The 23,520-nt window shown below is 42.1% G+C and overlaps 2 protein-coding genes across 4 annotated transcripts in view; one reads left to right on the top strand and one right to left on the bottom strand.

Annotated features, from left to right (window-relative positions):
• The window catches only part of PKD1L3 (polycystin 1 like 3, transient receptor potential channel interacting), a 68,472-nt gene that overhangs the window by 43,440 nt on the left and 1,512 nt on the right, over positions 1-23,520 (top strand). Inside the window, exons 22-31 of the mRNA XM_036276061.1 lie at positions 834-933; positions 5,934-6,071; positions 6,785-6,970; positions 14,305-14,575; positions 15,347-15,480; positions 19,511-19,638; positions 20,242-20,402; positions 21,866-22,076; positions 22,538-22,639; positions 23,335-23,466. Of these exons, the coding sequence (XP_036131954.1) occupies positions 834-933; positions 5,934-6,071; positions 6,785-6,970; positions 14,305-14,575; positions 15,347-15,480; positions 19,511-19,638; positions 20,242-20,402; positions 21,866-22,076; positions 22,538-22,639; positions 23,335-23,466 (1,563 nt within the window). The remainder of the gene's footprint in view (positions 1-833; positions 934-5,933; positions 6,072-6,784; positions 6,971-14,304; positions 14,576-15,346; positions 15,481-19,510; positions 19,639-20,241; positions 20,403-21,865; positions 22,077-22,537; positions 22,640-23,334; positions 23,467-23,520) is intronic.
• Positions 17,037-23,520, bottom strand: part of IST1 (IST1 factor associated with ESCRT-III) — a 45,015-nt gene continuing 38,531 nt past the window's right edge. For 2 of the 3 annotated variants that reach the window (XR_004961172.1, XR_004961173.1), the window contains exon 11: positions 17,037-18,361. The gene's annotated coding sequence lies outside the window, so the exon portion shown is untranslated. Of the gene's footprint in view, positions 18,362-22,006; positions 22,153-23,520 lie in introns of all 3 variants that reach the window. The other variant, XR_004961174.1, reaches the window with a different exon arrangement.

Raw genomic sequence — 23,520 nt, 5'->3', positions numbered from 1 at the left:
TTTGGCTCAGCGGTTAGAGCGTCGGCCTGCGGTCCGGAGAGACCCGGGTTCGGTTCCCGCTAAGGGCACGTACCTCGGTTGCAGTTTGTCCCCGGCCCTGGTTGGTTGTGCGGGTGGCGACTACTCGATGTGTCCCTTTCACATCGATGTTTCTCTCTCTCTCCCTCCCACTCTACCTAAACAAAAAAATGGAAAAATGTCCTCGGGTGAGGATGATAAAAATAAATAAATAAATAAATAGATAGATAGATAGATAGATAGATAGATAAATAAATGTGCGGCTTCTCCAGTCTCGCTCATTACAGGCCTTCCAAAGACAGGTGTGACTGAGCAACTTAAATCATTTAGAGGTTAAGCTTTCCTAGCCAAGCAGATTAAGGACTTCAGGCAAAAGTACAAATATTAGTAGTATTAGGACACTTGGGACACTTCCAGGTCCTCATGATTATGCAAAAGCATGAAATTGCCTGGCCGGTGTGGCTCAGTGGTTAAGCGTCGACCCATGCACCAAGAGGTCACCAGTTCAATTCCCGGTCAGGGCACATGGCCAGGTAGTAGGCCCCATCCCTAATGGGCATGCAGAAGGCGGCCAATCGATGTTCTCTCTCATCAATGTTTCTGTCTGTCTCTCCTCTCCTTTCCTCTCTCTAAAATCAGTAAACAAAAAAGTTTTAAAAAATGATGAAATTATTTAATTCTCAGTTTTTCATAAACATGTTCAAACAACTTAATTGGAACTTATTAATAACTTATTTCATCAACATTTCTATCATGCCTCCCCGTCACCTCCTTGGGTCCTGCTCATCAGTTTCTCCCTCAACTTTCCTGTCTAGGTGACCGTCCTCTCGTTGTCGATGGCCCTGATCTTGAACAGGGTGCCCAGCCTTACCAGAGAGAAGGAACAGCAAACCAGGAGGATCCTGGCACTCTCGGGTAATTCAAGTAGTTCTAACTACTAACACCTAATTTGGTGAAGAGCAGATTGTATCAGAACAGTGGAATTACAGCACCTCACTGCCTCAGACACATTGATCCTTTGGAGGTTCTTGTTTAATCAACTCACTGCTCCTCCCGCTCTGGCCCAGGCCAGCCAGTGCACATGAAGAATCCTCCCCAGACAGTGTCACCCTCTCCCTCAGGGCGTCACACTCCTCAAGTTCCAGACCTCCTCCTCAGTCTCTTCCTCACTCCTGAGCCTCACGTGCTATTCCCAGCTGCTCCCCGCCTGCACCTGAATGCCTGCACCTGAATGCCTGCACCTGAATGCCTGCACCTGAATGCCTGCACCTGAATGCCTGCACCTGAATGCCTGCACCTGAATGCCTGCACCTGAATGCCTGCACCTGAATGCCTGCACCTGAATGCCTGCACCTGAATGCCTGCACCTGAATGCCTGCACGGGTTTCAAATTAAACATGCCCCAAACAGAAGTATGTGCCTGCCCCACAAATCCACTTCTTTACTGTATTTTCTCATTGCAATTAAGACTATCGCTGTTCTCACCTGACTGGTGTGGTTCAGTGGATTGAGCGTCCTCCTGTGCACCAAGAGGTCACTGGTTCGATTCCCAGTCAGGGCACATGGGTTCCAGTCTCCATCCCCAGTAGGGGGTGTGCAGGAGGCACCCGATCGATGTTTCCCTTTCATCAACGTTTCTATCATGCTTACTCCCCCCTCTCCCCTCTCCCTTCCTTTTATCTAAAAATCAGTAAAAACATATTTTTTAAAAAGAGCATCAGCATTCTCTAAAAATGTCAGAGTCATCCTGGATCCCCCTCTCATTGCTCACATTGTCACCAAGCCTGAGGGAGTCTGCCCTGTACCTGTCTGGATGTACTTGTACCACACGGATGAACCTCACAAACACAGTGGTAGGCAGGAAAGCAACTTGCAGGACAGTTAACACAGTATTTTAATCATGCAAAACAATGCTCATCTTGTTTAGAGGATTTTCTGTAATGAAGAAATGCATGGGAATGATAAACTCCAAACTTCAGGAGAGGGTGCACCTCTGCGGGGAGGACGTGATACCGCCACTGAGGCGCACGCTGGGTTGCTGGCAGTCTGATTTCTCAGGGCAGGCAGTGGACAGCTAGCTACTAAGGAGTAGGCCTCATTCCTTAGGAAACTAAAGACACTGATGAGCTAACTACACACTGCCCTTATAGTCCTCATTTCATTTCTCCATGCTCCTGAATTGTTGCTCCCTCTGCCTAAAATGACATTTGTTTCTTCGTCCTTGTCCACCTGAGGAGTTCTAGCTAATACTTCAAAACAAATATTAAGGTCACTTCCTCTGACTCCCAAGGGAGATCTAGTTTGTCATTCTTCTCCCCCAGCACTTGGCACATACATGCTGCCACATTTTATGTCCTATTCTAATTCATTCACGCTCCCTCCCCTCCCTCCTCTACCCTCCTTCACCTCCCCTCTCTTCCTCGCCTCCTCTCCTCTCCTCTCCCTGGACCCTAGAATAACCAAAATTTTACAAACACCAAAGGCGTGACACCACAGTTATATGTCAGTGGCCTGGGCTGATTCGTCAGTAACCCATTGAGGTTCTGATCTGAGGGAAAGAGTGGGCAGTTTTAGATGAGAGGGTCCTGAAGTAAAAACCAGGTGCCATTTGCAGCCCACATATGACTGAGGACCTGGGGCGAGACGAGACGAGGTTCGTGGAAGGGTTGCTGGTTTCTCAGGGCTTTGTATTTAAGAACTGACTCTAGGTGGTGATACGCTTGGTGGCTGGAAATGATTCGACTTATTGTGGTATATATGATCAATAACGTACTGTGTAATATCAAGCATGTTACTGTGATATGGATATTCATGTGATAAAGTTAAATGTATATCTGAAAACCAGTTATGTATTATGCAATATATATATTAGTGTACATGCCTATATGTGTAGGGTAAATAATGTACAAGCATACATAATACATATTATGTACTATATCATTCATGTATTATATATGTGGCATATAGCTTAATTCATGAAATACATACTAATAGGTGAATTTGTAAAATACTTCAATATTGGCATAATACATAAGATTAATTTCACTTCACTTGTGTAGGGTGTTTCAAGTAGTTTAAGTAGAATTTCAGCTTTGGGCTCTGATGTTGGAGCTTTCTTCCCCGAGTCTTTGGAAGATTTGTTACTCTCCTTCTCTGATCTACAAGACCAGGGTGGTAAATACACTGCAAAGACTCTTCATTTTTTAAAAAGATATGTTTTTATTGATTGTTTAGAGAGAAAAGGGAGAGAGAGAAACATCGATGTGAGAATACCGATAGGCTGCCTCCTGCACGCCCCCTACTGGGATCGTGCCAGCAACCAGGGCATGTGCCCTGGCCAGGAATTGAGCCAGCAGGACCTTCCGGTCCATGGATGACACACAATCCACTGAGCCACACGGGCCAGGCAAAGACTCTTCATTTTCAGAGGTTGTTTTCTATAATACTTGTGAAGGGCATTATTACAAGAATAAAGATAAAGTGTAGAATGGGTGCTGGTTGGCCAATGATGATAAGTGGGTGTTCAGCTGGCTGTCCCCCAATTCATGTCAGTGTTGCTAAGTCTGCTGCTAGTAGTCAGACTTGGCATTGGCTGGGGGGAGGGATGCTGTGCTTCGTTGTTTTGAGGTATGGAGAATTGGGATAATTGCTAGGATTAACATTGAGAGGGTTAGTGCTAGAACTGTCCTAGTTTGTTGGAATGGATCATAGGATTGCATAGGCTAACAGGAAATACCATACTTGACGTGTGAGGGAGTGTTTAGGGGGTTGGCTGGGGTGTAGTTATCTGGGTGTCCGAGAAGGTCAGGAGAAAAGAGGATTAATGTTAATACTGTTAAAATTAGGAGTAAACGGCCTAGGATACCTTTGATTGTGTAGTATGGGTGGAGTGGAATTCTGCCTGTTGGATGGGATTTCTGTTGGGTTGTTAGATCCTGTCTCATGAAGCAGTCGCCGTACAATGAGTAGAGCTGAGAGAGTAACTGGAAGGAGGAAGTGGAAGGCAAAGAGTCAGGTGAGGGCGGCTTTGTCAACTGAGAACGTCCTCAGATTTACTCGACAAGGCTGGTTTGAATGTAAGGGATTGCTGGAAGATTTGTAATGACTGCTGTCCCTCAGAAAGATATTGGACCTCATGCAGTACATAACCTTTAAATGTGAATGTGTAAGATTTATAATATAGACCTTGTCCCATGCATAGAAATAGGCAGATAAAAAACATGAGCGTGCCCTGGCCGGTGTGACTCAGTTGGAACCTTATCCCATGCACCAAAGGGTCATGGGTATGATCCCTGGTCGGGGTGGGTATGGGAGGCAACCGATCGATGTCTCTTTCTAAAATCAATTTTTAAAAAAATATATGAATGCTCTGTTTGCATGTTGATATCAGATAATTCTCAGCTGTAGTTTACACCCCGGCAGGTACAGTGATGAAAGAGAAAGCAGTGAGTGTCTGATGTGTGGTTTAGAGCCAGGGAAAGTCCTGTTAGGGTTTTCAGGGCTTGGCAGATTCCTGAAAGGGATGTGACGTTTGATCATTCACAGGTCAGTGAATGAGTCGATCATTTTAATTAGTGTGTGGGATTTTTGGATGTTGGTCCTTACTGTTTTTGTAGTTGAAAATACAGCAGTGATTGTTCATGTCATTGGTCATGGATAGATTCCATGTAAGAATAATGACATATTTTAAATATAATTTTTTTAATCCTCACTCGAGGATGTTTTTCTATTTATCATCAGATAGAGAGGGAGGGAGGGAGGGAGGGAGGGAGGGAGGGAGGGAGAGACACATCAATTGGTTGCCTCCCACATGACCCGACCAGGGCCAGGGACAAACTGCAACTGTGCCCTTGAGCGGAATCGAACCATGACTCATTGGTCCATGGGCTGACGCTCTAACTACTGAGCCAAGCTGGCCAGGGCGACATATTGTATTTTAAGTACTGTTTTTTTGTGATTAGTTTTGTAGGGTTTTCTTCAAAACCCTCACCAATTTATGGGGAATTTGAGTTGACTGCTAGTGGAGGGGTTGGTTGTGGGGCTGTGATGAATTTCGATAGGCCTTTTTTAGGCTTGACAATATTTTTAATGTATTTAGGGGGAATGTTGAGAGTCTTTGGTTATATAACAGCTGTGGCTACTGAACAATATCCAGAGTTGTGAGTTTGTAATAAAACTGTCCTGGGAGCATTTATCTCTGGTTTAACTACAATTAGATTATATTAATTTTATATGTACTGAAAAATGAGAAGGTGGAGGTTACATTTAAGTTTAATGGGCTAGGAGATTGGGCTATTTATGATATGGGGGATGCTAGATTTTTCAGCAGGGAAGCTAAGGGTACTGTTGCTTTATTAGTTATATACTTGCCCTGGCCAGTTTTGTTCAGTGGTTAGAGCATCAGCCCATGGACCAATGAGTCACAGGTTCAGTTCCGGTCAAGGGCATGTACCTCGGTTGTGGTTCAGCCCTGGTCGGGTCATGCAGAAGGCAACCAGTCGATGTGGCTTTATCACATGGATATTTCTCTCTGTCTCTCTCTCTCTCTCTCCTTTCCTCCCACTCTATCTGATGATAAACAGAAAAATATCCTCGAGGAAAGAGAACATCAATGGGCTGCCTCCTGCATGCCCCCTACTGGGGATCAGGCCCACAACCAGGGCATGTGCCCTGTCTGGGTATTGAACCAGCGACCTCTTGGTGCATGGGTCAACACTCAACCACTGAGCCACACCAGCTGGGCTAGAATTTTTTTTAAGAAGTCCTTCATGATAGTTGAAGAAGCTTCCTTAGTTTTTTTTTTTTTTTTCTTCAACATTTAACAAGAGGTCCTCGTAGTAGATTCTCCACAAATGTTGATGAATAACTGCTTAATGAAATCTAACATTTTTTGGCCTACATTTAAATTTTTACAGCAAAATGTTCATCATCGCCTGGTTCAAGAGATAAGGGGAACCCCATCTATGTAGCCCCAGCTATGAACAGTCCAGTTCAGCGCCCAGACAGAACCTTGCAAGAGAAGAAACTCTTGAAGCTGACAGGAGACATGCTGGGTATGGAGGGAAATGGTGGCATGTTGGTACGACAGCACTGTTCCCGGGAAGGATGGGGGAGCAAGAAGAAAATGGAAAATAGGAAGGGGCAAAGGCATTTTAAGGCAATCGTCTCGAAAACTTCTGGATTCCAGTAAACAAGGTGACATTATAAATAGAATGACTCCTAGAGTCTTGATCTAATTGTGTGCTTGAGTATGTCACTTTCTCTACCTACAGAATGCAATAACAAAACTTAATCTACATACTTCACAGGGGGGACAAAGAGACATGCTTTGAAAATGTCTATCCTGTAAGTGCACGGTAACTTCAGCACGGCTAACGTTGGAACTATTGGATGACCCAACAAAGACAAATTGTTTTTACCATGTCTTCCCCTCTTGTGAACACAGGGCAGGTGGGGGGGGGGGGGGGGGGGGTGGGGGAAGGTGGGGGGGGGCTGTTTAAAGAACTAAAATACAAAAATTGTGTGTGGGATTTTATGTAACTTAAGTAAAATTTCTAATTGGCGGCAGAATGATTCTGGGAAGGAATATATAGATATACATTATTACTAACAGCCAAATGTTTTGGCTTATGTTTACAATTTTAGGTTGAACCATATGAAATTGCCGATCTTCACTGTTTGGGCCTATAGACTCAGGGCAAATGAAGTTGTAGAGTCTTTCTAAGCTAAAAACTAAATTTCTTTTTTTTCCCTGATTCCACAATAGTACAAATCCTGTTCTTTGTCCTACTGATGACTACGGTGAACTCTACACAGAACTCAAGTAGATTTTACTTCCACCAGGCTCTCTGGAAGAGCTTTTCTCACCGTTTCTCGGAGATCAAACTTATGAACCATTTCTACCCCTGGGCCAGCCACACCCTTCTTCCTAACCTGTACGGGGATTACACAGGTAAGAACAGTCCTGGGCCCGGCCACGCAAAAGAACATAGGGGTACATAGGGGTGCAATTAGTTTTCCAAACACCCCACCATGACATGTTAGAACACTGGAGAAAGGTCAGCTGGCTTGGCTTTTTTTTTTTTAATTTTTGTTACAGATGTTTCTCCTTTTCCTTTTTCCCCCATTGACACCCTCGTCCCCAACACACACACACACCCCCCGCCCCATCCCCAGCTTTGTTGTCTATGTCCATTGGTCATACATACATGCATATAAGTTCTGTGGTTTATCTCTTCCCCCCAAACCCCCCTCCTTTGAGGCTTGTCAGTCTGTGCCCCATCTCTATGTCTCTGGGTCAATTTTGTTCATCAGTTTATTTAGTTCATTATATTCCACAAATAAGTGAGGTCATGTGATATTTATCTTTCTCTGCTTGGCTTGTTTCGCTTAGGATAATACTCTCCAGGTCCCTCCATGTCGTCTCAAAGGATAAGAGATCTTTCTTTCTAACAGCTGCATAGTACTCCATTGTGTATATGTACCACAGCTTTTTAATCCACTCATCTACTGATGGACACTGGGTTGTTTCCAGATCTTAGCAATTGTAATTGGTACTGCTATGAACATAGAGGTACATATATTCTTTCTGATTGGTGTTTCAGGTTTCTTAGGGTATATTCCTAGAAGTGGGATCACTGGGTCAAATGGAAGTTCAATTTTTAATTTTTTGAGGTAACACCATATTGTTTTCCATAGTGGCTGCACCAGTCTGCATTCCCACCAGCAGTGTACTAGAGTCCCCTTTTCTCCACACCCTCGCCAACACTTGTTGTTTGATGATTTGTTGATGGCGGCCATTCTGACAGATGTGAATTGATAGTTGTTTTAATTTGCATCTCTCTGATGATTAGTGATGTTGAGCGTTTCTTCATATGTCTGTTGGCCATTTGTATGTCCTGTTTGGAGAGGTGTCTATTCGGTTCCTCTGCCCATTTTTTCTTTTCTTTTCTTTTTTGTTTTGTTCAGATAGAGTGGGAGGAAGAGTGAGAGAAACATCTACGTGAGAGAGACACATCGAGTGGCTGCCACCCACACAACCCAACCAGGGCCGGGGACAAACTGCAACCAAGGTACATGCCCTTAGCGGGAACCGAACCCGGGTTTCTCTGGACCACAGGCCGACACTCTAACCACTGAGCCAAACTGGCCAGGGCTCCTCTGACCATTTTTTAATTGGGTTCTTTGTCTTCCTTTTGTTGAGTTGTATGAGCACTCTATATTTTGGAAATTAACCCCTTATCTGATGCATCCTTGGTGATTATGGTTTCCCATATAGTGAGATCCCTTTCCGTTTCGATGGTTGTTTCTTTTGCTGCACAGCTTTTTAGTTTGATGTAGTCCCACGTGTTCATTTTTCCCTTTGTTTCTCTTGCCTTAGGTGTTGTATCAGTGAAAATTCTGTTGCGTATGTCTCAAATTTTGTTGCCTGCATTTTCTTCTAGAATTCACGAGTTACAGTTAAGTCTTTTATCCATTTTGAGTTTATTCTCATGTATGGTGTAAGTTGGTGGTCTAGCTTCATTTTTTTGCATGTAGCTGTCCAGTTTTCCCGACACTATTTATTAAAGAGGCTGTCTTCACTCCATTGTATGCTCTTGCCTCCTTTGTCAAATATTAATTGAGCATATTGTCTTGGGTCAATTTCTGGGTTCTCTGTCAGCTGCCTTTTCAATGACTGCACTCCAGTGGGCACTCCATGGATTCCACTCTCTGGACCTCACCTAAGCAGGTTCAGTTTTCTGTCTCCTCAGTCAAGGATGATCAGGCCCATGAGGGCTAATTCCCACTGGTGAGTCTCACAAGAACCTGGTTGAGAATGAGAATGTATTCACTTACAGCATGAAAAGCAATGGGAGTGATCCCTGCACTGGCTGCCTCCTTGTGAAGGAGGGAACCATGCGTAGCTGAGAAGATGGTTCAGTGACACAGAGCCAGGAAAACGGTGTGACCAGAAAGAGTTCCACACCAGATGATATTTGACATACTGCCTCCTGTGCAGTCTTCCCACATCTATGACGTGTCTATGTAACTTTCTTGTGTGGTTATCCAGTTCAGATGCAGATGTATTGAACACCTAGTATGCTGGGAACTGTCCTCGAAGCTAATGATAAAAAGATGGATATAATATGGTCTGTAGCCCTGGCCAGTTTGGCTCCGCGGTTAGAGCGTCAGCCTGCGGACCTGAGTCCAGGGTTTGATTCCAGCCAAGGGCACGTACCTTGGTTGCGGTTCATCCCTGGCCATGGTTGGGGTCTTGTGGGTGACGACCAATAGATGTCTCCTTCTCCCCCTCCCACTCTGTCTAAAGATAAAGGTAAAAATATCAAGTGAGGATTAAAAAATATAATAATAATGATGATGATGTCTGTATCTTCAAACAACCTCACCATCAAGAGGAGTTGGTGTGCTTTGCCTTGGACAATGTTGGAGAAATGCTAAAACATTTCTTTCCTAAGGAATGCTTCTGGTTCAATAGTTTTCACCAGTTACCCACACTTTGTCATATTATTACTTTATATCTTGTTCAGTAAGCTGTATTCTGGAAGTTGTTGCATTCATTTACCTCAGGTTTGGTGACTTCCTATTGGAATTTGGAATATCTCCTAGGTTCCTGGAAAAAAAAAATCTAGAAGACATGTTCATTTCAGCAAACATTTATTCTTTTCTTAAAGGTGCACTAGGTGATTTAGGAGCATTTTTACAAATGGCAATTCCTATTCATTGCATGTTTTCTTTCTAGTTCAGTTTTAGGTGGCGACAGTTCTGGGTTCAGGGCACATTCTGTTTGCAGTCGGTAACTCTGTGCTGAATAAAATACTAACTAAAAAGTAAACTGAGCCATTAGTGACTAAGACTAGTGCCATCATGACAGGCATGGTTCTCTTCTTGGACTGCTTGGTTCTGCAGGACAGTATCATGGTCCAAAAGCACAGACTCAGAAGTGAGACTGCCCAGGAGCATATTCTTGCTCTCCACTTACTAGCAGTGTGCTCTTGGGTAAATTACTCAAACGTCTGCACCTTATCTTCCCCTCTAATACAATGGGGATAATCTTAGGATCTACCCTGTAAGACTGATATGAAGATTAAAAGCTTAGTATATCTATGTGTTTAGAACAGCTCATCAGCACAGTCTTCACTGGATATGTGCTAGCTATTATTATTAACTGGTGCAATTGGAGCTCTGGCTAACCTAAAACCAAAGTGTGCATGAGTTACCTGGACGTGCTGAGTAAAAGCAATAGCCATCTGCAGGCAGAGATAAACAGAACTAGGTAGTCAATCATGCGTGAAGCACAGTAAAAACTGACACTAACATGGTTATCTCCTCAGCTTCCAAAAATCTTTACTTTCAGAACTAATGTAACCCAGTCCTATTAGTCCAGTTGTTTTCAGGAATATTGAAGCCCAAGCCATTCACAGAAGATACTCTGTATCCTGTAAACACAGAACTTTCCTAAATAGCATATTCCAGTGTTTAATCATTCACTGGCAAGGATATTTTTCTTTGTAGGATTTAATTAAAATTTATCTTGCTGTAATTTAAGCTTTTTCTCTTTTGAATTTCTTCTGAGATGGAAAACTGATAAAAATCTTATCATAATTGTATATAGTTTTCATTTAGGAAATACAAAGTGAGACCATATTTGAAGGTTGTCACCTCTTCCCTTTATCTTCTGCAGAAATCCCAGTCCTTTAACTCTCCTTCTGTTCCTGGCAAACTTGTTTCTGCCAAATTCTCTAACATAATCTTTTTCTTTCATGTTAAAATATTTGTTAATGAAAACATGAACATGGAGAAAATTCATTGTACAACTGTGTATACTGTGAAACTCTCCTTTGCTGCATAATCCCCTTTTTCTATTCCCAAGAGGCAACTGCATTCTCAATTTATTACACATCCATTCAGAGGTAATCTATGCCATTTGCAAATATATTCGATAATAAATGGTAACATACTATAAACATTGTAATGCATTTTGCTTTTTTCCCTTAACAATTTACTTGGAAATTGTTCTATCATTTGTTATATAGTATTCTATTCATTTTCTTTACTTGCTATATAGTATTCCATTGCATAGTTGTACCATAATTTACAGGACCAAGTCCCTATTGATAGACATTTAGATTGTTTCCAATATTTGTTAACATTACCATTAATCATTTTACATATGTAATTTTACACATGTACAAATATATCTGTAAGATAAATACCTTGAAGAGATTTGCTAAAAATGTATGTACATTTTTGTTTGTTTGTTTGTTTTTTATCCTCACCCGAGGACATTTTTTCCATTTTTTGTTCAGACAGAATGGGAGGGAGAGAGAGGAAGAGAGAGAGAAACATCGATGTGAAAGGGACACATCGAGTGGCTGCCACCCGCACGACCCAACCAGAGCCGGGGACAAACTGCAACCGAGGTACGTGCCCTTAGCGGGAACCGAACCCGGGTCTCTCTGGACCGCAGGCCGACGCTCCAACCACTGAGCCAAACCGGCCAGGGCTGTATGTACATTTTTAATTTAGAAAGATATTGCCAAATTGTACTCCTTAATTATTGCACCAATTTAACACTCCCATGAGCAATGTATAAGAGTCTGCCCCCATCTCCAGCAATCCTGTGAAACGTGTTTTCAAACACATGTAGCTCTGAAATACAGGAGACTTTGGGACTGCACTCACCAGAGAATACAAATTGAAACTAAGAAACCATTTTTTTACCTCATATGGGCAAAACTTACCTCTGCCCTTGCCCTTCATTCCATCTTCCCCATGTTATATTTTTAAAACATAATTGTGTTTACTCCGTTGTTCAAAACCTCCCAATAGGTTCCCATCACATTTAAAATCTCAAACCCTTTCCAAAGCTTACAAGGGCCTGCCCAGCTGGCACCCCTACCTACATCTGTCACTTCATCTTCTACCCACTAACCCTCATTCACTCGGCTTCAGCCACCAAGCTTCTAATGAGCCACCTCCTCAAACTCTCTGACCACCCTTCCTAAAGGAACAGCACTGCTCCCTCCCCACAGAACACGCTCCATCCCTTCATCCTGATTTCTTCTTCATAGCACTATTGTTACTGGATATTGTCTGGTTATTGCCTCTTCCCCTCCTCAAATGTGAGCTCTCTGGACAGACTCTCATCCACTGCTGTGTTCCTGGCACCTAGAATAGGACCTGGTATATGTGAGCACTTAATACATGCTGACTGAAAGAGTGAAGGAATGTCATTCTATCATCTTTGCCCACCTTTCATTGGGCTGCTTGGTTTTGTTTGCTTGTTTTGATAGATAGGAATTTTTTATGTATTAAGATGTTATTTAGTTGTAGATACAGATTTAGAATTTTATATGGATAAAAACTAAGAACTTAAAAAATTAATTTAGGGAATCAACAATATCTTTATAATGTTCTCTTCCTATCTGGGAATATGGTATGCTTTTCTATTCTCACCCTCAGCAACATTCAGAATTGCTCCTCGGCCCTGGCCAGTTCGGCTCAGCGGTTAGTGTCGGCCTGCGGTCCAGAGAGACCCAGGTTTGGTTCCCGCTAAGGGCACGTACCTTGGTTGCAGTTTGTCCTCGCCCTGGTTGGGTCATGTGGGTGGCAACCACTTGATGTGTCCCTTTCATGTTGATCGCGTGCGTTCTCCCCCCCCCCCCACTCTATCTGAACAAAAAATGGAAAAATGTCCTTGGGTGAGGACAAAAAAAAAAATTGCTCTTTGTATAATTTGTGCACGCTTATTTTATCTTGTGTTGCTATTGTAAATGAGCTCTTTTATTTCTCTGTTCCATCTAAGTAAATATTGTTTGGACATATGAAGGACACTGATGTCTTGTTTTTTTTTATCCTCACCCGAGGATATATTTCCATTTTTTGTACAGATAGAGTGGGAGGGAGAGAGAGGAAGGGAGAGAGAGAGAGAAACATCGACGTGAAGGGACACATCGAGTGGCTGCCACCCGCACGACCAACCAGGGCCAGGGACAAACTGCAACCGAAGTACGTGCCCTTAGCGGGAACTGAACCCGGGTCTCTCCGGACCGCAGGCCGACGCTCTAACCGTTGAGCCAAACTGGCCAGGGCGACACTGATGTCTTTATATTTAGTACCCAGCCACCGTGATGAGTTCTTTTGTAAGTAATGTTTTTAGGTTCTCTTCCCCCACCGCAGCTTTATTGAAATATAATGGACAGAAATTGCATGTATTTAAGGTACAACATGATGTTTTGATATACGACTACATTGTGAAATGACTTCCACAGTCAAGCTAACACATCCAGCTCACAAAATTGTGTTTTGTTTTGTTTTTTGTTTGGTGGTACGTGTCCCTAGCAGGAACCGAACCCAAGGACTCTCTGGTCCGCAGGTCGACGCTCAATCACTGAGCCAAACTGGCCAGGGCTGTTTTGTTTTGTTTATGATGTGGTAAGTTATAGGGCCTGTTTCAAGATCTCCAGTCACTGTTTGATGAGCTTGCCTCCAGGGGCTTCTGGACCATGGCTGAGAGGGGCTGGCGCTGGGTCACAGCCACTTTATGGCCCACAGCCGGGACTGACATCTGCAGGCCTATTATCTGAGGTACAGGCAGGAGTGGCCCTTTCTGGGTCCCGTGGCATATGGTGCTGGTGGCAGGACCAAGGTCAGGGGCTAAGTCCACAGGAGGACAGAGCTGCTTCTAGATCTGCAGCCAGGCCTACAACTGGTGAGAGCCACGTGGGGGACCTGCCTTCTCCAAGTGAACCTTGTTGGTCTTGGGCTCCACTGCGGTTTTCAGTCACCAACCTAAACCCCAACACTCCCACAGGGGCACTTTGTGTGTGGACGCCTGCCGGGTTATTGTTGAGGAGAGGTACAAGCAGGGGCCTCATATTCCATCATCTTCATCTCCTGACATCTTTCAGTTGATTCTCATGATCTATCTAGACCATTACCTACACATCATATGTAGATCATTATATACAAATTATAATTTCATTTCTTTTTAAACTTCTCAATTCTTTTTTTAAAATCTGGTTGCATTAGCTGGAAATTCCAAAAACGTCTTTAAAAATAGTGGTGAAGTGCTGGCTGGTTTGGCTCAGCGGCTAGAGCGTGGGGGGCATGCAGGAGGCGGCCAATCGATGTTCTCTCTCATCAATGTTTCTCTCTCTCTCTCTCACTTCCTTTCTCAAATCAATAAAGAAAAAATTTTTTAAATAGTGGTGAAATGGCATTTTTTATGTTATGAACTTAATGAGGTAATTTTTACAACGGCTTCTTGTACTCTCTCATTAGGATTTATTACCGATGGGAATTCCTTTCTTTTGGGCAATGTTCTGCTTCGTCAGATTCGCATTCTGAAGCCATCTCACCAAGATCTGGAGGATACAGAGAACTACAGGGTGAACTGGAGGCCCCCTAAGACAAACAGCACTGAATCAGACAGCATTTGGCATTATCAGAATCAGGAAACACTGGGTGCCTACCCCATCCAAGGGGAATTTGCCACTTACTCAGGAGGAGGGTACACTGTCAGACTTGGAAGAAACTCCAGTACTGCAACCAGGTGAGCAGGCCTGAGCCCTAAACGAGACGACCAAGGTGTTTACTTATGTGAGTCTTAGGACAAGGGGGAATCGGGACCCCTGTGAGTAGTTTTGACAGCTACAAGAACATGTGTAGACACTTTTATTTTAGACTTTTAAGGAAATAATATCTTTTGGTTTAGAAATTCCTTGTTCAATCTCAACCTACAGGTATGTTTTAGTTCTCCAGTTTGCCAAATCTCATTCCTTTTCTCATCTGGAAAAACGTATCCGTTTCAATCCTAGCTGTAGTTGAACTCAGTAACTCTAGCCTGGGCAAACTGTACTCTTCAAATACAAGAGAAAACATTGCCCTTCATTAAGAAGCACAATCAATCCAAACTTCAAATGTCAAAAATAAATTGCCAGAGCCCAACCGGTGTGGCTCAGTGGTTGAGCAACGACCCATTCACCAAGAGGTCGCTGGTTCAATTCCCAGTCAGAGCACACGGAGTAACATTTAACACTTCAAAAACTAGTAGTTGATATAGCATATAAAATTCTGCCTCACACCTTAAGTGCCACTTATATTTTCCTGAACATTTAACCTGTGTGTGACTATTGTGAAAACTTTTATAGTCTTCTCAATTGATATTCATGTTATCACTAATGAAATTTGGGCATTAGTAATTATAAAATATTGCACAGGTAAACTAGATTCTCATTTCATATGAGTAATACTGGAAATGCCAGGGCCTTTTCCTCCTTTGCAGAGTTGGAGAAAGTAGCAGCCCTGTCCTCTGTCTTCCTAGAGTTCTGCAGCATCTTGAACAGAGCCACTGGCTAGACTGTCGCACCAAAAGCCTCTTTGTGGAATTTGTGGTCTTCAATGCTAATGTGAACCTGTTCTGTGTAGTGACCCTGATTTTGGAATCCAACAATGTGGGTACGAAGGCTCTTCTCTCTTCCCTCTGACCTGGTATCACAGAAGTCCCAATTTCTTATACCATTAAAGAAATGATGACATTTTAATTAAAATCATTACTCATAGTTTTATTGATTGATTGATTTATTTATCATCCTCACCCGAGGACATTTTTCCATTTTTTGTTTAGGTAGAGTGGGAGGGAGAGAGAGAAACATTGATGTGAAAGGGACACATCGAGTGGTCGCCACCCGCACAACCAACCAGGGCCAGGGACAAACTGCAACCGAGGTACGTGCCCTTAGCGGGAACCGAACCCGGGTCTCTCCGGACCACAGGCCGATGCTCTAACCGCTGAGCCAAACCGGCCAGGGCCATTACTCATAGTTTTAAAAAGTCAAATAGTTCAAGACAAAAACTAGCAGTCCTCATTCCTATGCCCCAGAAACTGCTTTCAGCTTTTTTAACTGGTTCTTTTGGAATTTAAAAATTAACATGCTTAGCTATTTCATGAATCTTCAGTTTTAGATTGTGAACTTGTCATCATTAAAAAGATATACTTTCTTATTCCCACACATATCTCTAGCATATACACATCTTTTCTCTTTCCTTATTTTCCCACTATGGCAGTATAATTTATGGTTAATATTGAGTATTCCTAATATTGTGATCATACATTTTTCAAAGATGAGCCACGTAATGTATTATAATTCAATTTCTTTTCATTCACAACTGTTTGTTTTCCCGTTTATCACTCTTTTTGGTTGGTTGGTTAGTTTTGCATGCATCTATTATTGGAGAGGAATTAAACTCTTCCTAGAAGTAAACATCTCATTTTGTTCAAAAGTATCACATAACCTATCATTTTTGTCTTTTTAATTTTTTTCCCCTTTATTGATATTTTAGAGAGGGAGGAAGTGAGAAAGAGAGATATAAACATGAATGAGAGAGAACATCGACTGGCCGCCTCCTGCATGTCCCCCACTAGGGATCGGGCCCACAACCTGGGCATGTTCCCTGACCGGGAATCAAACTGGCGACCTCTTGGTTCATGGGTTGACGCTCAACCACTGAGCCACACCAGCCGAACCATTTTGTCTTTTTCGTAGAGACACCCTCTCTAGGGCCCTCCAACCTTTTGGTACAGTCCAGATTTGTTATTCGATAGGCCTGCTCTAGAGCTCTTACCCTGGACTCCACTGCCACCCAAGGGATTATCTTTACCGCTCTCTTCTGTTGGGTCCCTTTTCTCTTAGATCCCATGTCTGTTCTTGGTTTACATTCTCATTTTGTTGTAGAACACCCTACAGTAACTTCCTGGAAGGGTGCAAAGGAAGTAAATTTTTTGAAGACTTACATGTCCAAAATTTATTTTTCTATCATCACAGTTGGTTGCTTATTTGACTGGATACAATTATTTTTCATAGGATTTTGAAAAGTCTAGTGCATTGCCTTCCAGCTTCCCATCCTGTGGTCAATCAGCATGATGCTCCCGCTCCCAAGTTTCTAGAATTGTCTCTTTATCCCCAGGGTTATGAAAGGACCTGACTAACCTCATAGTAAGTCCTTTACTCTGAAAACATATCCCCGAGATCATCTTTTTTTTTTTTTTGCATTTCTTTGTAAACTTCTCCATTTTCTCTTTTTCTAATATTCCTAGAATTTTGAGGAACTCACTCCTGTACGGATCCTCTGGTTTTCACTTTTATTTTCTGTCTTTCCTTCTGATTTCTGAGAAATCAATTTCTAAATCATTTTAAATGTTCATTTTTATGTTTTAATGTCCAAGAACTGTTTTTTCACTTTTATTTTTCAGTCTCCTGCTGTTCTTTTTTTAGAATCAATATCCTCTCAACTCTGAGGATACTACAGGTTCATTTTGTTTTCATCAGCTCCTTCACTTTCTCTAATTTCTCTGACCTTTTTATTTTCTTTTGATCTCTAGTTTTCAATGTTAGAGGTTTAAGTATCTGGCTGTTCTTTCATAATTAAGATAGAGACAGTTAAAAAAAATAATAAATAAATGCTAGTTAGAAGCTCTGTATGCATGGATAGAGCTTGTCAACTGGTATCTGTCTTTACTCTTGGGCAATCAGTTTTCACAGAGGGACCTTCCAAACGCCTGCCTTGAGCATATAAACCTGTTAGAAGTTGAGGGAAGGGGACTAAGGGTCTCACCATGCAGCATGTACACTTTCTCTTAATTCCCTTTCCAGTATACTTATAGATGTACCTCGTGTGTCTGAGTTCAGATTCTCTGTAGTTCAACATCACTAGGAAATAAACCTTTAGGCTTAGGGTACTGGAAGGCAGGATGGGTGGTAAATAGCTGGTTGTGACAAAGAGGAAATCTGGGATCTAACTGCTTCCGTTCAGACTTGCAATCAGTTCTATTTTCAGTTCCACTTGACCCTCTACCTTCAGAGGCACCTGATGCCTGTAATTTCCCAGCCTTTGCAGGGTTTTGTGGTAGGAATTGGCTTGCTTCTGGGTTTCCTGCACTGCTTAGGTTTCAGCTTTCTTGAATCTGCTGAGTCAGCATCATTCATCTATTTTCCAGCTTCCAACAGTTTGTCACTCTCATTTGCCCTCCTCTTCCTGTGCCATGTTTTATCCCTTTGCTGTCATTGTAGAGGCACTTTGTAAGGGACTGGAGGGAAACTGGTACATTGCATTCCCCTACCTTTAACAGGAGGTCTGTTCTAATCCCCTTTCTCTTCTCAGCTTTCTTCTCTCCCCCAAGAGTTTGTCTACACGTGTCTTTCCATTTACCACCAGGTCTTCTAATCAGGAATTTTTTTCTTCCCAGACCCACACAGAGTATACCACTTCTCTTATACTTACTTCTAAATGAAGCATGAGGGCTTCCTGAGGGTCTTCATGGGGTTTTTATTGTTACTACCTACCAAAAAAAATAGAAGTACAATAAACAAAGGGAAGTCCCAATCTTGAAAGCTAACTATGTGAAGTAGGAATTTTTGTCCTTAAATGTACTTTCTACTACAAGGGGTGCATCTTAGTTCTGTTATCTTGGGGCTTTATGAAAAGTTATATTCACAAGATCTTTCATGCTTTTGTAAAACTTCAACAATCTCACAGTCTTTCTAGGTGGAGTCTAAAGCTTTTTAAGTCTATCCTCATACAAACATCTGAGTATTCATGGGGTAATATTAATGCTTTACACACAGAAAATATGAAATGGTTCAAAGCATTTTCATTATACTAGTTTCTGAAAATGTATTTTAAATAGATTTATTTTTATTTTTTTAATACTTTTTTTTTATTGATTCTAGAGAGAGAGAACATAGATTGACTGCTTCCTGCACGCCCACAACCTGGACATGTGCCCTGACCGGGACTCGAACCAGTGACCTCTTGGTGCATGGGTCGACACTCAACCACTGAGCCACACCGGCCAGACTATTTTAAATAGCTTTAAACAAAAGTGCCACGCTTATATTTAACTCCACTATCCCTGTTTTACATAGCAGTCATCAGTTCTCTTTAAAACATCATGTTGCAACAGTACATCTATATCTCTGCAACTATTCTAACTTGGTAAGGGTAACACTTATAACAGCTGTTAAATCACTGACACTGCCCTCTTGGTGGGATCAACAGTATAATCTTCTCCCTCTACTGACTTTTAATGCAATCAGCACATTTCCCCAATAGCTTTGCACACATGATCTCATTTTATATTCATGACACCTCTAAAGGAAATACTGAGCTTAGAAACTCAAGAACATTTGAAATTGCAGACCTCAGAGAAGAGGGGCAGGGGGTGGGTGGGATGGATGAGATAAACCAAAGAACTTATATGCATGTACACATAACCAATTGACACAGACAACAATACTGGGGGATGAGGGGTAGGGTGGGGAGGAGGATGTCTATGGGGGGAAAAACATCTGTAACAAATAAATTAATAAAAATTGAAAAGAAAAACCATTTGAAACTGATCTAAGAACAGTTGGGGTTATTTCAAAGACAGAGTTTGAAGGGGAAAGAACAAAAGTTCTAAAGACTTGACTCCAAATGTTGTTCTCAGGTGCTTTCTTCACCTCTGTAAGACTGGACACTTTAACGTCCCTTCAGACATCAAAGAAGGACTTTGCCTGGTCTATTGTCTCACAAGTCCTCTATTATTTATTAGTCTGTTACTATGGCTTCATACAGGTGAGTTGAAAATGTTAGATCTAAGAGATTCTCAAGCTATTATTTGGGGAGCTCCACAATGAGCTATTGCTTGAATTATGGCTATGATTTTGGTCCTTTCCAGAAACTTGACTTCAGTTAAAGGCTGACTGGTTTTCCACAAAGTAGCTCTTTCAATTTTCAAGACTTAAAGAATTAAGTCTGCAGAAAGAATATTATTTTTTGTACAGTTGTATCAAAACTACATAAAGCATTAGCAAGAGAAAGTATGAACACAGCCAAGTACTCAACAATACAGATGATTGTACCCAAAAGATATAGCTTTAGCCAAACACAATATTCTTTATTTTCAGACTTAATTTTAAAAATTTCTAAATTAGTTATAAAGTTTAAGCGACAAGAAAAATGACTGTACTCAAGTGAAAGCTGTATTAGAGAAGGCCAATTTTTCCGTAAGCAGCAGCTCTTAGCAACTACAGAGCAGAACTGAGACCATAATCCAATGTGTCCAGGTTAGATCTGACAAGTCCCAGCCAAGTGCTTTGCCAGTGTTCATAACACATCACTGGGAAGAGACGTAGCTAATCTTTCAGGCAAGCAGTAATGGCTGTGGTGTCTGTTCAGGGTCGCCGGCTGAAACAGCAGAGATGGAGGTTCTTGACAAGGAAAAAAAACATTCTGAACATAAGCCTAATCCTTACTAGCTTTGTCATGTTGGTGCTTTACATGAAGCTTATTTCTCTACATAAGAAGAACATGGCACAATACCACAATGACCATGACAGGTAAGAGGGAGCCTGAACACAATTATCTTCCTTGATGACCCGAGTTTCCTGATTACACACAAGTATTCTTTCAACCCCGCCCCCCCCCCCCCAACTGCTCTACCAAATCTGTATTTTTGTATAATACCAAAGTTAAACATAGAACTCGGACTAATGTCTACAGCAGAGAAAACAATGAACTAGAAACTTACACTGCTAAACATGTTGAAAAGCTTTTCTGCCTTTCACATCACAGGGGCCTGGATTGGTCATTATTTTGCACCCTGGCCAAAGAATAAAACCTAAGATATGACAAATGATCATGCTATAAATAAAACCACAACACACAGTACATACTTGAAATCCAAAGCGGTTGCTTTCTGGGTAGGGATGTTCATCCATACCAAGACATTTTGGTACCCCTGTGGGCTCCTTCTCTGGTCTTTCTCACCAGGAAGAGCATCTATGTCCCAGATCAAGTATTAGCCATGTTGTGCTTTTCTAACCTTTCAGTGCTTAACAGCCTGGGCCACTGATCTGTGTAAGACTGAGGCACTGTCCCAGGAAGGCCTTACAGAGGATTGTTTATGCAGGGACAGTGGGCCTGTGCAGTTTGAATGATGTTGGCAGCTGAGGTCCAGCCTGTTGTGTGGCATTGCCTAGGTCTTGTGATGGAGTACCAACATGGTCATATCTATGGGGGGGTCTTTCCAGTAACCTAATTGCTACAATATAAAACTACACGCATCTGTCAAATAACAAAACCTTAAAATTTTAAACGACTCAGTGTGACTCAGTGGTTGAGTGTCGACCCATGCACCAAGAGGTCACCAGTTCAATTCCTGGTCAGGGCACATGCCCAGGTTGTGGGCCTGATCCCCAGTGGGGGGCATGCAGGAGGCGGCCAATGTTCTCTTGTCAACTATTCTCTTTCTCCCTCTCCCTTCCTCTCTCTCTAAAATCAAAAAAGGAAAAAAAATTTTTTTTAAATAAAAAAACAACTCCCTAATTGGTAATTAAAATCCTTCACTTCTAGTTTAATCATCTTTCTGTTCTCAGCCCTGTTAAACTTATCAGGATCAATTCTCTGCCGTCAGAGGACAATATAGGATTAGCACATTACAGAAAACAGACTAGCCTAATAACACGCGTCTTTGTTAATTCATCTCCTTTTGAAAGGCAAGATTTAACTCAGAGCAGTAGAGAAGGCTTCCCTTGATTTCCAGGATGAACCTAGAGAAATCAGAGACCACATTTCAAGTTTTCTTCACCACTCCCAACCAAATACACGTTTCTTTTGCCAGCGCTCTCATATCCACAAATACAGGCCACACTGGAAAGCAGAGGTCTTACATCAAGCATTTCACCTAATAGAACTCACACAACTGCTGCACTTTGGCAGCCGGGAACAGAGAAAACGACATCACGGGAATTAGTGATGGCATAGTCTCCATGCTGAGTAACTGTCAACCTTCCTGGTGCAGGTTCATCAACTTCTATGAGGCAGTAAAAGTGAACTCAGCTGTCATTCACCTCATGAGCTTCCTGGTTCTCTTGGCAACTGTCCAGCTATGGACCCTGCTGCATCATCACCCCCGGCTGCAGGTCATCGGAAGAACTCTCACCAAAGCCTGGGATGAGGTGGTGGGCTTCCTGCTGGTCATCTTGATCCTGCTGACAGGCTATGCCATTGCTGTGAGCCCCCATTCAGTGTCTGTCTTTCCTAAGTGCTATGGTCTTGGAATCACAGTGCTCCCCTTAGGAAAGATCACTATGTGGAAAATCATCAGTTTAAGTTGGCAATGAGTTTTAAAGAAAAGGCAGTGGAGTAAGAAAGTTGGTTTTAGTTGTAGATCCATACTTAATTAGCAGTTTGACTTAAATTTATACATTTGTCTCATCTCTAAAACAGGGATAAGATTTAGCTCACAGGAATGTGCAAGTCAAATTTATATGAAAACCCTATGTAATTACAAAGGAGTTTTATGTATTGTTCTAGGCATTGTAACTGAAATTTCAGGCCACTAAGGAATTTAATTTTCAACACATTCGTTCTACATTGACCTCATCAGTATCGAGTACCCCAAGACAGAAATAACTCCAATAGCCTCCATTGCTCTCCACCCCCTCTGACTGGTCTTTCTCCCTCTTTTCAGTTTAACCTGCTATTTGGATGGAGCATCTACGACTACCGAACTTTCTTCAGCTCAGCAGTGACTTTTGTTGGTTGCCTGATGGGAATCTCTCATTACAAGGAGGTGTAAAACCCCATCCTGTTTTCCCTACAGAACTCTACTTGGTTTAAAATACAATGTGGGGCAAAAGTAGGTTTACAGTTGTCAGTACACAGAAGTTTGTTCTTACATTACTTATTAGTCATTGTATTATTTTTCCATATGAACAACTGTAAACCTTTTGCCAACCCCTGTATTTTCTGGAATTGCCAAAACTCACATGGACTTTGAATTATTTTAATTTTGCAACCCACCTGGTTTTCTTGTGAAAGCCCTAAAGGCACAATTATTTTACACCCTTAGAATCAGTCATGCTTGCTCTCCTGTCTACTCAAAAGTTTTTTTTTTTTTAATCCTCACCCGAGGATATTTTGCTATTCATCTTTCAGATAGAGTGGGGGAGAGAGGGAAAGAGAGAAACATCAATGTGAGACGGACACATCAACCGGTTGCCTCCTGCACGACCCCGACCAGGGCTGGGGACAAACCACAACTGAGATACGAGCCCTTGACCCGAATCAAACCCACAAGTCATTGGTCCACAGGCTAACACTCTAACCACCGAGCAAAGCCAGCCGGGGCATTTTCTCCCTAGTTTCCACCAGACAGTGTGTTTTCTTCTGTGAATATATCCCAAACATTGGCACATAACTTACATTTTTAAAGTAGAAATGAAACTATCAGTGTTTAAACTCAAAGTGTTTTTATTGTCCTTTCAGATTATTGCTTTAGACCCAGTCCTGGGCTCCTTTCTGATCCTCACCAGTGTCATCTTGATGGTACTTGTGATCATTAACCTTTTTGTTTCTGCCATTTTAATGTCCTTTGGTAAAGAAAGAAAGTCCCCCAAGGTATGTAACTCTGTGACTTGTTAATTTATATATAGGTTTCCCCCACTATCCAAA

The sequence above is a fragment of the Molossus molossus genome, unplaced genomic scaffold (assembly GCF_014108415.1).
Source record: "Molossus molossus isolate mMolMol1 unplaced genomic scaffold, mMolMol1.p scaffold_m16_p_21, whole genome shotgun sequence".
Classification (NCBI taxonomy): domain Eukaryota; kingdom Metazoa; phylum Chordata; class Mammalia; order Chiroptera; family Molossidae; genus Molossus; species Molossus molossus.
Note: the sequence above shows the minus strand (reverse complement) of the source record. Positions and strands in the feature narration are given on the sequence as shown.